The following is a 13,777-nucleotide window of genomic DNA, read 5'->3' on the forward strand; positions in this document are numbered from 1 at the left end:
AAAAAGCACGTTTGACGTGTCTTGAATAAATGACCATGTAAATCTCTACGAACAAGTTAAATTAAAATTACTTTACTTTTCCTAAAATTTAAAATTTATAAAGTACAGAAGCCTCATCTCTTAGATGCCAAAGGGTAAAAATTGTAACTATCATGCATGTAAAACAAATTTTAAAACATTTTATTTTTACAAACTACTGATTTATCTAAATAAACCACTATATAATCTGGATAAAAAATGAATTTAAATAAAAAGAATTTAAAATAGACTCTGGTTTTGACAAGAAGGCAAGCTATTAAACAGACATCTAAAAAGGAGCCAAAGAAAGGAGACAATCACCTCATGCTTTACTTAGTTGTTAGAATCAAATCAGGTCACATAATATATGGTTTCTGGTCTATGATTTATGTCACTGTCAAGCAATCAACACTGGAACACAAGGGAATGATGGAAATGCACTTCCTTATTTCAGAGGGAAATACTTATCATGAGAATGTGTCCTGGTAACTAGCTGATAAAAATACCAGATACAATAAAATCAATTTTTTAGTCTTTCACATATATTTTATTAATCAGTCATTTGCTATCAAGTGAAAAGCAGCCAGATAATTCAGATGATACACTGAACAGAAACAAAAATAATAAAATGTTTTTAAGGCTAGTCAATTTCATTGATTCTAACATCAAAAATTAGTATTAAATTGGAGCATTTTACTACCTTCACTTCGTATCTTCTAGAGATTCCTCCCTAACTTCATTTGTAAAAGTTGTTAAAAGGATATTCTATTTCTTTATTTGTTCACTCAATGAATATTTGCTGAGTGCCTACTTATACTTAATGAGCCAGGCACTGTGCTCAGCGCTAAACAAGATAATATACAGTTCCCTCAGGGAGTTTAGTTAATGGAAAGACATTAAACAGATAATCACACAAATATTTAATTACATTAGAATAAATACAGTAAATGAAAAGGAAAGTGTACACTGAGACCCTATAATGGAAGCCTAACCAGTTCAAGGAGTACAGGAAGGACTTCTAGAGGAAGTTACATTTAAATGCTTCATCATCTGTATATCCCAGGCATTTATCAAAAGGCGTAGCACATAGTATAAACTCAATAAAAGTGTGTGAAAGTGAATTAAATAATTGCTTTAATGGTAATTTCTCCAAAGTGTGCCTCAGTGCCTATTACAGTATTTTGCATAGTAGAGGTAGCTAATATGTATTTGTTGAATAAACAAATTAATGAAGTAGTTTGCTTCTGTGAAAAGAACTCAGCTTTGGAAGCAGACACAGTTAGGTTCAAATGCAGGCTGTACTACAAACCAGCTGACCCCTGGCACACTCTTAAAGATAGGAATATTTACGTTATAGGCCCATGGAGAGATTTAGATACAATGCACGTAAACCACCTAAGCAGAGTGCAGGACAATTGGAAAGAGCTCACTAAATGATCACTAATAATATTATTTTGCTCATCATTTGTAGAATTAACAAAGGAGAACCTTGACACAAGTCAGCAAAGTCAAAAAGATTTAAACAGACTGCCCTAAAGACTTTTCTTGTGTGGAAAGAGTTTGATGATACACATATACGCATGAGGAGAGAGTCAAGTAATAGATTCCTGCACATAAGCCAGACTTGGGCTTAGATTTTCATGAACCTATCTGGCCAGAGTCAATAAAGAGATAGGATTTTCAAAGTACAGAGGGTAATATCTACGGGAAGATTAGCTGTCTTGTGTAGATCAAGCAATGAGGATGTGTGGGTTCTCTCTAGACTTACTGTGTAAATTCTGCATACACTTCTGAGGCTCTATCATGTGAAATACTGTTCTGTTCACTGGAGATGCAATGATGAGCAAGATGGAGCCCTTGCTTTTCAGGAGCTAAATGTGGAAGTGACAGAATTACACAGCAGGAACTATAGCAGAAGATGGTTGAGCACTTAGTCTGGTCTTGATATTTAGGCAAGACTTCTTAAAGGAGAAGATATCTCAACTAAAGTCTTAAGAATGAGTTACACCATATGATGAGGTGAACACATATTGTTTTATGAATAAGTAATAGCAGAAAAGGCAAGGAAGAGTTAAATTGCATAAAACGGGTACTGATCTTAAACAGCCTGCTATCACTACAACAGTGGAGTGGAGTGGGAAGAATTTACGCTGAAGAGATAGAGAGGAGCCAGGTCACGAAGCCTGGAAACAATTAGATGGGAGATAGTGCGTCAAATCTAAGCAGCCTTCCGGACTGCAGGTAGAGGAAACTGCATAGGGGAGAGCAAAAAGTGTTTTTTACTGTGTTTTTCTTTTTGGATCAAGATTATCTGTAAGTACCCAGAATTAATGACTTTTCATTAGATGATATTCTTTACTGTGTTTTAGGTAATAACAATTCATTTACCATTCCAAGAGACTACAGTCAATCCAAGTCACGTCATCCCAAACACAGTATCTGACAATTACAGGCACCCAGGAACACCCTTGCACTCACCCAGCACACTCTTAGGACTTCGAGACTTTGGGTTCTAACACCTACATCTAGAGTTTATTTGCAGGTAGAAGCTGCAAAGAGTATCAAAGGGAGTAAAGAAAAGTTCACTCTTCCTACCCTCAAGGATCTTGTCATTTGGTTAAGGAAACAGGAGATACTAAACTCAGCTTGAAAAACAGAGAACTAACTACAAAGACAGGAAAGAGAAAAGAAAGACTTACGGAGACCACACTCTTGGGAAAGCCTCTATTTCTTCTTGTGTGTACTCATCGAGACGTCTGGGTACTTTCCGAGGTTGAGGAAGCTCTTCCACTAAATTCTTAAGAATATCTTCTGGTATGTCCTACATTAATAAAAATTTAGGCTTAATTTTATTAAAACGTATTCCATAGTAATACTTAGTAATAAAAGATAACAAAGGAATATTTACAGGATTAGGAAAACAATATAATCTTTAAGTTAAAACTTTGTGAAAATCCCTGAAGAGTACATTAAATCAATGATATAAGTAATCTCATTATAATAATACACTCTATATTTTAATCTTGACAAACATATTTCTCATGATATATTAGACATCTTCAATTTTGACAACTATTGAGTCAGTAAGTTTTATCTATTTTTTCCACATACCGTTCAATTTATTGCCCTCCCTTCAACTATAAAGAAGGTACTGCCTTGGGTCATTCTCATAATTTTTCATCTGATGCGTGTACGTATGCACTGGGTCTATTACTTCCAGTGCCACAACCTTTCAACCCATACTCCATATTGTTGCCAGAAAAAACTCACGAAAATGAAAATCTGCTGGATCTTTGAGTCATTTAGCCAACATTTATTGAACTCCTTCTATGAAGCAGAAATTGTGCTAGGTGCTGAGTATATGTAAAAAAATAAAAATAAAAAGATCATAGCTTCTAAAGGCTTGCAATTTTTAAAACATTACTCCTGAAACCAGGTCCTCACTTCTAGCCCACCTCTCCAACTTCACTTCACTCGCACACCCATGGCTTCTGAGTTATCAGCCTCCTTGCCTTTCATACATTGGTCTACACTCAAATCCTAGTGTCTTTATTAATGGTATTCCCTCTGCCCAGAACAGCTTTCCCCTGGTTATATATCCAAATGTTTAGAAAAATGAAAGAAAAAGTAAAATGCAAAAAAGTCTGAATTTGGGTAATGAAAAGCAAACTAAAGAGTAAAACATATATTTGAGAGATATTTTGAAAGGAGGAGGAACAGGAATTGAACTAAATAAAGGGCATGATAAAATGAAGAGTAAGAGTAACCAAAAGAATTAATATTTATATTGTGCTCATGATACAGAAACAAGGGAAAGGGAATTAACTGTATTGTGAGTCTGGATGATAACTTTAGAGACTCTACTGAACTAATGGTAAGATATCAATACGGAAGTGTCCTATGGGCATTTCTACAGGGACAGTAAATATATTTCCCTCTTTTCATTATAGTGTGTTCCCAGAAACTTAAAAAAAACCCCATTATTATTCAGTAAATTACAGTTCTCTACAGAGAGCATATTATAGTTGAGAATCAAATACCTGGGCAAGGACATGGCATGAAATAAACCATTGTTTTGACTAATCAATGTCTTAAGAATACAACAATTTATTCAAATTTATAAAATTTATAAATTTATTAAAATTTAAAATACAATTTTAAAGTAGCTTTAAAGAATTACAGAGCTCTAATGCGTTATTGTAGGCGTGTTCTAAAACCTATTATGGCAAAATTTTTTTTTTCAGTTTTTTTTTTATTGAGTTATTGATAGGTTACAATCTTGTGAAATTTCAATTGTACATTAATGTTTGTCAGTCATGTTGTAGGTGCACCACTTCACCCTTTGTGCCCATCCCCCACCCCACCTTTTCCCTGGTATCCACTAAACTGTTCTTGGTCCATAGTTTTAAATTCCTCATATGAGTGGAGTCATACACAGATTATCTTTCTCTCGCTGGCTTATTTCACTTAACATAATTCTCTCAAGGTCCATCCATGTTATTGCAAATGGAATGATTTTGTTCTGTTTTGCAGCTGAGTAGTATTCCATTGTATATATGTACCACATCTTCTTTATCCATTCGTCTGTTGATGGGCACTTAGGTTGCTTCCACGTCTTGGCTATTGTAAACAGTGCTGCAATAAACATTGGGGTGCACAGGACTTTTGGGATTGCTGACTTCAGGCTCTTTGGATAAATACCCAGTAGTGGGATGGCTGGATCGTATGGTAGTTCTATTTTTAGTTTTTTGAGGAATCTCCATACTGTTTTCCATAGTGGCTGCACCAGTTTGCATTCCCACCAGCAGTGTATGAGGGTTCCTTTTTCTCCGCAACCTCTCCAACATTTGTTGCTATTAGTTTTAGATATTTTTGTCATTCTAATGGGTGTAAGGTGATATCTTAGTGTAGTTTTGATTTGCATTTCCCTGATGATCAGCGATGATGAGCATCTTTTCATGTGCCTATTGGCCATCAGTATATCTTCTTTGGAGAAATGTCTGTTCATGTCTCCAGCCCATTTTTTGATTGGGTTGTTTGATGTTTTGTGATTGAGTTGCGAGAGTTCTTTATATATTAAGGATATTAAGCCTTTGTCAGATATATGACTTGCAAATATTTTTTCCCAGTTAGTGGGTTGTTTTTTTGTTTCAATTATTATGGCAAAATTTTAATAAAATCTTTTAAAATTTAAGTTCACATTTTAAAATTATGGTTCGGAAAAGCTGAGTCACTATCAACATATACAAAACATAATCAATACTACTGACAATGTGTTTCTTGACTGAAAAGCATTTTAAAAATATTTAGTATCCCTTCCTCAGCATATTCAAATCTGTAAGTATAATTATGCAGAATCAGAACAAGCAGAGGATGCCTGGACATATGAAATATTAAGTGACTTATTTTTCACTTCCTGAAGGAGCCTACCTGCCAGTTTGATATTTATAAAAATTTATAAATACGTCACACTTCTTTGGGAAGCCATTAAAAAATCTCTACCTTATTTGCAAAGACAATTTCCAAAGTTGTCAAGTGCTCACTCAGCATAGAAGGTGTGGAGCATATGGGCTCTTAGTAAATGTTTGCTGAATTGATAGAATTTTGACGGAAATGAGCTTACCAAATTTCCCCAGTATTAGAAGAATTCACTGAAAGAATGAATAAAATCAATGCAAAATGAGGAATGAAAGTTGTTGATTAGGCATTACACATGGAACCAGGAAGGGGGGAGTGCAGCCTTTAATCTGCACGCAGAGAAGATAACCCAGAAACGCTGACTGAATGTGCTCATGGAGATTTAAGAGTCCCTTGCACAGAGGGGGTGGTTAAGCTGAGAGGGGAGCAGGAAAAAGAGTAAGAGGAGAAAAGAGAAACACAGAGGCGAGGTGATCATTTAGTTTATTACTACTTTTTTGTATTTTTTGAAGAAATTTCAAATCTACAGAAAAGTTGTGAAAATACAGCGAACACTCAGCTACCCTTCACCTAAATGCACCAATTGTTAAAATACGACACTTGCTTTCTTTTTATCTATCCACAAACACATGTACACAAACACTTTCATTTTGGCTGAACCATTGGAGAGTAATTTGCAAATATTTCACCCCTAAAAATTTCAGCAAATATCTCCTAAATATAAAGATTGTCTCCTATGTAACCTCATTACAAATTCATGTTCAGGAAAATTAACATTGATGAAATACTTTTTATCTAATATACAGTGTATATTGAAATTTCCAAAACTGGCCTAATAATAATCTTTTATCTATGTTTTTTTTCCAATGCAAGATCCAGTCAAGGATGACAAACTGCATTTAGTTATTATATTGTTTTTATGTTGTTTAACATGCATAATGTTCTTAAGTCAAGTCTCCTTTAATCTGAAGAGCTCCCTTGCTCTTCCTGTCTTTCAGGAAATTAACATTTTTTAAGAGTCCAGCCCAGTTATGTTGCAGAATGTCCTTTTATTTGGATTTACAGTATTGTTTCCTCATGAGTAGATGCAGGTTAAATATTTTTGGCAGGACACTATATAGATTATGTTGGGTCTTCAGTGCTTCACTCATCTCAGGAGAGACACGATGTCAGTTTGTTCTATATTGATGACACATTTGATCTCTTGGTTATCGTTGGTGTCTACCAGATATCTTTAATATAAAAGTATCTTTTCCTTTTTCGAATAGTGAAACTCTGTGAATATCCTGTTCCACATATTCTTTTACATGACTATAGAATATCCTGATAATGGTCACTCTTCTAATTTAGTATTATTTCTATATTTTTTTCAATGACATTTTTCCCTAAAGAAGAGCTTTTCCTTTTCCAGAAAGAAGAAGGGAAATTATAACAAGTTAAAAATCATTTTTAGACTATCACCATGGGCTCAAAGATTTTTGTTTCCTATTCAATGTAATATATTATTAATAACATTCATTTTGTGGCTCACACAATCCCATATTTGGTCAGTGGGCACCAACTCCAGCTGCCTCATATGTTCTCTTGATATTTCTCCATTGGGTTTTGAGCACTGCCTTACCTTCTGTTACTTATTATTTTACTATTTGCATGTGTATACTCTGTAATAACTTTGCTCTTTCTCTGCTCCAGACTTAGAACCAACCATTTCTCCAAGGAGAACTAGGTTCTTTTTAACAGGGAACAGCATTTAGAAAACAAGATCTGGACGCTTATACTTACTTCTACTGGTGCTGTTATTTTATTTTTTAAATATGTAAAATCTTAATGTGAAAAAAAGTTAAAGTAAAAAAACAAATAATCTAAAAGGTATTCTCCAAAAAATTGCATTCTCTTCCGTATTCCTTCCACCTCTTTATGCCCATGCTCCAGTAAGTAGCCAACTTCACTTTCTCATTTATTCTTCCTGTGTTTCTTTATGCAAAAAGCAGATATAGTACATATGTGTGTACAAACATACATATGAATATATGTATACAAAAGGTAGTATGCTATCTATATTCTTTTTCACCTTGCTTCTCTTCACTTCACAATATATCCTGGAAAGAATTACTTGTGAAGTCATAAAAATATTTGTCATTCTTTTTTTATAATTGCATACTACCAAACTGAATGGATATAACATAGTTTATCCGATTTCCTATAAATAAGCATTTATTTATTTATTTTACTATTATAAATAATGTAGAAACAATAATCATGTGTATCTTCAGAGTAAACTGCTACAAACGAGATTGCTGGATCAAGCACAAATCTCCTTATGTATATCTTTTGTTAAATGCTACCTAATTCCCAGATTCCTTATGGGTTGCACCATTTTGTACTCCGACCAGCAATGTGTAAGTGTCTGTTTCCCAAAGGCTTTTACAGTAAAATGTGTTGTCAAGCTTTTGAATATAACAATCTATTTTTGGGGAATGGGCTCATTTTTTTTATAGTCTGAAATTATTTAAGGAATTTACTGTTCAACTGAACTACCATAAATACTTAAACCATCCACATTCAAACCTCACTATCTTATAACTAGGATAAACAATATCATTATTTTTCACATCTTTTAGAAATTACGGTTTCTAAAAAACAGTGACAGTACAATCAGGAACAGGAATTTTAAAACTCTTGAGATTTCATGAAGGTCATTTATTCTTAGATGCTGTACTTCTGTACTTGTTAACTCAGAGGTAAAGTGAACAGTGGAAGTTATTCTACTCATTCATGAAAACCAATGGTAATAAATTAACCATTTTGATAAAAGCATGAATAATTTACTCATGCATTGTTTAAGCTAACAATAGAGCACAGAAGTAGCTTGAATAGTTGGTATAATTTGATATTCTGGAATGAATTTCTACACTATTCCTCTGGTAGGAACTACAAGAACAATCATAACCATGGTAATGACAGCAACTAGCACTTAGTGTGCCAGACCCTGTCTAAGCACTCTACAAATGTTATCTCATTTAACTCTTACAACAATCTTTAAAGGAGGCACTATTATTACACCCATTTCACAGATGAGAAATAGAGATACTAAGTTAACTAGCCACGGCCATGAAGTCAGTATATGGTGGGCCATGGATTCTAATCCAAACAGTGTGATTCCAGAGCCTGCACTCAACTATTTTATTATAGAACCTCTAGTGTTGCAATATATTATACTAAAGAGAAAAGCAAGTACTTAAAACAGTGTAACAGTAATAAAAATGTTTATACTTTTTTCCAAGTACTTTTTAGCTAAATAATTTTAAGTAAGAACAAGCAATCTAAAATTCAATCATGGGAAATAATTACCAACCAAACCTAAGTTAGTAATCCATGATTCATAGAAGTCTTGCTACTGGTCACATACAAAGTAAACTAAATTCATACTTTTGTATAGTTGATGAAATCATCAGTGAGTACCCTCGATTTAACAAAACCTCTGATCACAGTTCCTAGTTCAAAAAAAGCAGTTATTAAAATGAGAAAACAGAATTCATAGACTTTTAATTTTTAATCCAATGATGGCTCACTTTATGATTTAAAATAAGAGCAACTGCTATTAAGATGTGTTCACTATAAAATACAAAAAATATTTCAGAAGTTGACATAAAATTATTGAAAATAAGTCTATGGCAACTATTTTAAAAGGAGAGAAAGATTTTAATTGAAAATCTACGAAGAGCATCATGACCAATGACCGCTGACTTACCTCATCTGGGAAAAGATGCAACCTCTGCATCATAGTTCTTCTGTGAAGGTTTTTTGGCAGCATGCCATAAATAGCCAGTTTTACAATCTGAAAAACATATAAGTTAGATTCAATGAGAAAAATATGACTTGGGATGTAAAGAAGGCAAACATAATTAGAGATGGTGATGAAAACAAGGGGGTTAAAATTCAACATGAATATGAAAGGAAAGAAACAGACCTAAGTAGGTATGTGACAGCAAGAGAAAAGGAACTTTCATTATTTTGTATATTACTATTTTCTTCAGGTTCTATTTGTTTAATTTATTTTTATTTAGAAAAAGGACAAAAGGAAGCAATTAAAAATAATCTATGTATGTACCAATTTTAGCCAGAATAGGAAGAAATTTTCTAAGCTTACACAAGAACTTACATAAGGGGCTCAAATAATCTCTCACATCCTGGGAGCTTAGAGCAGAATGTAGGAAGGCTTTCGTCCTGTTTCCTCCAGGTGGGAGAGCAGGAGGTTTGCAATTCATAAACTAAGCCTGACCATATAGTTATGAGACTGACTCCATAAGTCACGAGCTATAACAATGGTAATGATTAACATTCACTGAAAACTTGCAATGTGTACAGTGGTTAGTGCACCACATTGTTGTCTTGTTTACGATGCTGAGTCTCATTTCACAGACGAGGAAACATTTAGTGAGGTTAAAGAACTCCCCCAGTTTCATGTATCTAATAAGCAGTGGTGCTGGAATTCAAACCAGGCAGTCTTACTCCCAGAAAAGACACATGGTACATGCAGTCACAGCTATAATGTATTTTTCTTCATAACTTAATGAGAAGACAAAGTCCCTTCTCTCTACCGTACCCATTCCCAGGATGGCAAACGAACCTTTCCATGATTTACTTTTCCCCTTTATCGTCATTGTCGATCTGAATGTGATTTTATGTATGTTTTGTCAAGAGAAGGCCACAGAGTGTCACCCTGTGTTTCATAATCTCCTAGGAGCCTCCTGGTATATAGTGTATACAAATATACTGCAAGCTCTTCATAAAACTACTGATGGAGACATCTGGAGTATGACATCGATATTTATCATCTGTACTCACATTTCAAGGATATAATATGACATGTTTTAAAGTTAAACCCACCAAAACAACGCATGTTAGAACAGGGTTGCACTACAAGAGAATTTCCTATTCCTTTTATTTTCTCATCAAATCAGACTAAAAAACCTTACTATTTACAAAAGCTAATGGCATCCCATGTATATTTTCCATCCATTTTCTGGGTTAGTGCTTCTAATATCTGATGTTCTAGAGACTTTATTTCAATATAGATCTATGTTGTAAAATGAAAATCAATTAAAAATTCAGTTCCTCAGTCACACAAGCCACATTTCAAGTGGTCAACTGCCACATGTGGCTAGTGGTTACCATATTTGACAGCACAGACATAGAACATTTTCATCATGGCAGACATTTTCATTTCTGACAGCACTGATATAGATATCAGTCTTTAAAATTTTTAACGTTTTAAAAGTCTTATGTAGAAACTGACAATGTTAAGACTACTCAGCATCTTTTCTGAATAAGCAAGTCATTATATCCTCTGAATATCATCCTAATAACAATTTTACTGGATTAGAAGGGCTGCATGGCATTTGGTTTTCGTGTTCTTCAAAAATTTAGTTGCTGGGGGGCTGGTCCCGTGGCTGAGTGGTTAAGTTTGCGTGCTCCGCTTTGGCGGCCCAGTGTTTAGCTGGTTCGAATCCTGGGCTCGGACATGGCACCACTTGTCAGGACCCGCTGAGGTGGCGTCCCACATGCCACAAATAGAAGGACTCACCACTAAAAATACACAACTATGTTCCTGGGGGGCTTTGGGAGAAAAAGGAAAAATAAAATCTTAAAAAAGAAAAATTTAGTTGCATTTACTTGAATTAAAAAATTGGTATTTTAAAAATTTCCCTATTAAAAAAGGCAAACATAATACAAAATTAGGGGAAGCTGGAAAACGTGGGGCTGGCCCCATGGCCAAGTGGTTAAGTTCGTGAGCTCCTCTTCACCAGCCCAGAGTTTCGCCAGTTCAGATCCTGGGCGCAGAGCTTGCACCACTCATCAGGTGATCCTCAGGTGCCGTCCCACATGCCACAACTAGAAGGACCTGCAACTAGAATATACAACTACGTACTGGGAGGCCTTGGGGAGAAGAAGAAGAAGAAGAAGAAGAAAAAAAGATTGGTAACAGATATTAGCTCAGGTGCTAATCTTTAAAAAAAAAATGTGACAAGGTTACCAGCTGAGGGGAGAGAAAAAGACAGACCTACAAACATATGTACCGTCCCCCAAAAAATGTGACCCCACATACACATGCAATCAAGTAATTCTAGCTGTAAAGACTTAAGTATAAATTCTAAGGATTCAGAAAGAGAAAGACAGAACAAGTTTAGGTTAATAAATATTAAAGACCTTCCTCATATAATCTGTAACCCAGGGAACGCGCCATTTGTTTCACACAAAATAACTTTATTAACTATAGGAAGGGGGAGAAAACATAAGAAAGGAACCACGTTAGAAGAAAATATAAGAACACAGAACCTCTTAAAGAAACTAATATATATGGTAGAGGAATAAAGGATCCAAGGAAAGGGCTGAATCAACATATTTGAGTTTAGAATTAACGATCTTCTATATAATCATAAAATATTTTTAAATACATAACCTACTAATAACTATTTAAATGTATTAATTAATGTATTTTAAAATAATATTCCAAGACTGTGCTAACAATCAGAAGGAAGCATTATGAAACAAATTCTCTTACAAGTCACATACACAAAGTACTGATTAGCAAATTGTCTGCTGTCAGAAGACCTACTGTTCCAGACAGTGTTTGAATTGGAAGTAAAATAACTGACCTCTTCCCCCCCCTTTTTTTTTTCCTTGAGGAAGATTGGCCCTGAGCTAACATCTGTGCCCATCTTCCTCTATTTTATTCATGGGACGCCTGCCACAGCATAGCTTGATAAACAGTGCTAGGTCTGTGCCCAGGATCCAAAAAAGCAAACCCTGGGCAGCCGAAGTGGCCCACGTGTACTTAACTGCTACACCACCAGGCCAGCCCCTGACCTCTTCCCTAGAAAGCCATTCTTTTTCAGAATACAAAGTCAAAATTAAGACTTTAAAAAAAAATTAAGATTTTTTAATGAGGTAATAATTCACATGGATTTAACTCTGAAATATTTTCCAAGCCTTCATCAAACATTTTGTAATGCATCTCAATCTTCATTCATAAAAAATAATTTGAAACAATTTCTACAAATGTTACCCACTGCCAAATGCTTAACATCAAAAAGTTGGACTATACTGCCTCCTGGTGTGTACAGTGAGCATACCTGAATAAAATAGACGGTAATTTTAAAAACATTTAAAAATACTTATAAAATATTAAAACTGTAATTTGTTGTTACAGTTATGGTGTATATTATCAACAGCCCTTAAAACTTTTTAATACCATCTTATACAATCCATATTAATAGTCAAAGTAGGATACTTTATTTGAACTGTAATAGTCTAAAATCACATGAGTTATGAAACGGAACACTAAATATTTCTTAAGAAGCAATCTTTGAGCATGTTTCTGTAAAATAGATATGAATGATAAAGCTTAAAAATAAACAGCAAAGCATGAAACTTCTAAATGTTATGTGAGGCTTTATTACAATGAAATATGCCCCTCTCCCACCCCTTTACCAAGAAAATTTTAGGCAATACTACACCAAATGGTTGCATATTGACAATGGATATTTATTTTTATTCACCATTTTAGGAAAATAAAAAAGAATGTCTTCACAGTCTATCATTTTTCTCACTTATGAACGCATTAAAGTAAAAAGCTAAAATAGTTCCTGATGGGGAAAATGCTATCCATCCTATGAGCTTAGTTCAAAGAGCTAAGGAAGGAAAAGTGTGAAATAGCAAAGGATACTTTGCTTTTACAATACTGAGGACTAATATTTGAACTAGAAACTTCTTCCAGTACATAACTCAAATGATAAAGTAATAAACATTTAGTGAAGTTAATAATATTGTTTTTGACAATCTTTCCTAAAGCATGGAACCAAGTGAAGGCCAGAAACAGGAGAAAGAACTACAAGAAAAGCGAGTCCTAGGGCTGGCATTTGCCCTGATGGCATCAGCTTAGTGTAGGGGTTAAGTTTTAAAGGATACGACTTTGGGGTCAGGAAATAGGACTGAAGACTCCTTCATAAACCTAGATTTTTAACAGAAAGGCAACATCCAGGATATAGAGTGGAGAAATAAAAAAAAATAAAAGTCCTTCCTGACAGGTAACTGCTAACTATGAGCCTGACCTCACATAGCAGTGAGGCCCCAAATCCAGAAGTCTAAAGTATAGCACCTGCTAGAAGCTAGGAGAATCTTTTTGAAGAAATTCATTTTTAACATAGGTCTCAAAGAATTTCCAGAGACGAAGTTCCAAAGTACATGAGCTTACCACGTATCCTGGGCAGAAACAATAAATTGCACTCACGAAGACCACAAATATTAGAGAATTTCCTTGTAGTTCTATATTAAAACA

The 13,777-nt window shown here is 34.5% G+C and overlaps 1 protein-coding gene across 2 annotated transcripts in view; it reads right to left on the reverse strand.

Moving 5' to 3' along the window:
* MRPL13 (mitochondrial ribosomal protein L13) overlaps positions 1-13,777 on the reverse strand; it is a 44,334-nt gene that overhangs the window by 11,184 nt on the left and 19,373 nt on the right. For both annotated transcript variants that reach the window (XM_008533410.2, XM_070630927.1), the window contains exons 5-6: positions 9,188-9,274; positions 2,718-2,839 (exon numbers count right to left, since the gene is read on the reverse strand). In XM_008533410.2, coding sequence (XP_008531632.1) covers positions 2,718-2,839; positions 9,188-9,274 — 209 coding nt within the window. The remainder of the gene's footprint in view (positions 1-2,717; positions 2,840-9,187; positions 9,275-13,777) is intronic.

This window comes from Equus przewalskii, chromosome 8, assembly GCF_037783145.1.
Source record: "Equus przewalskii isolate Varuska chromosome 8, EquPr2, whole genome shotgun sequence".
Classification (NCBI taxonomy): domain Eukaryota; kingdom Metazoa; phylum Chordata; class Mammalia; order Perissodactyla; family Equidae; genus Equus; species Equus przewalskii.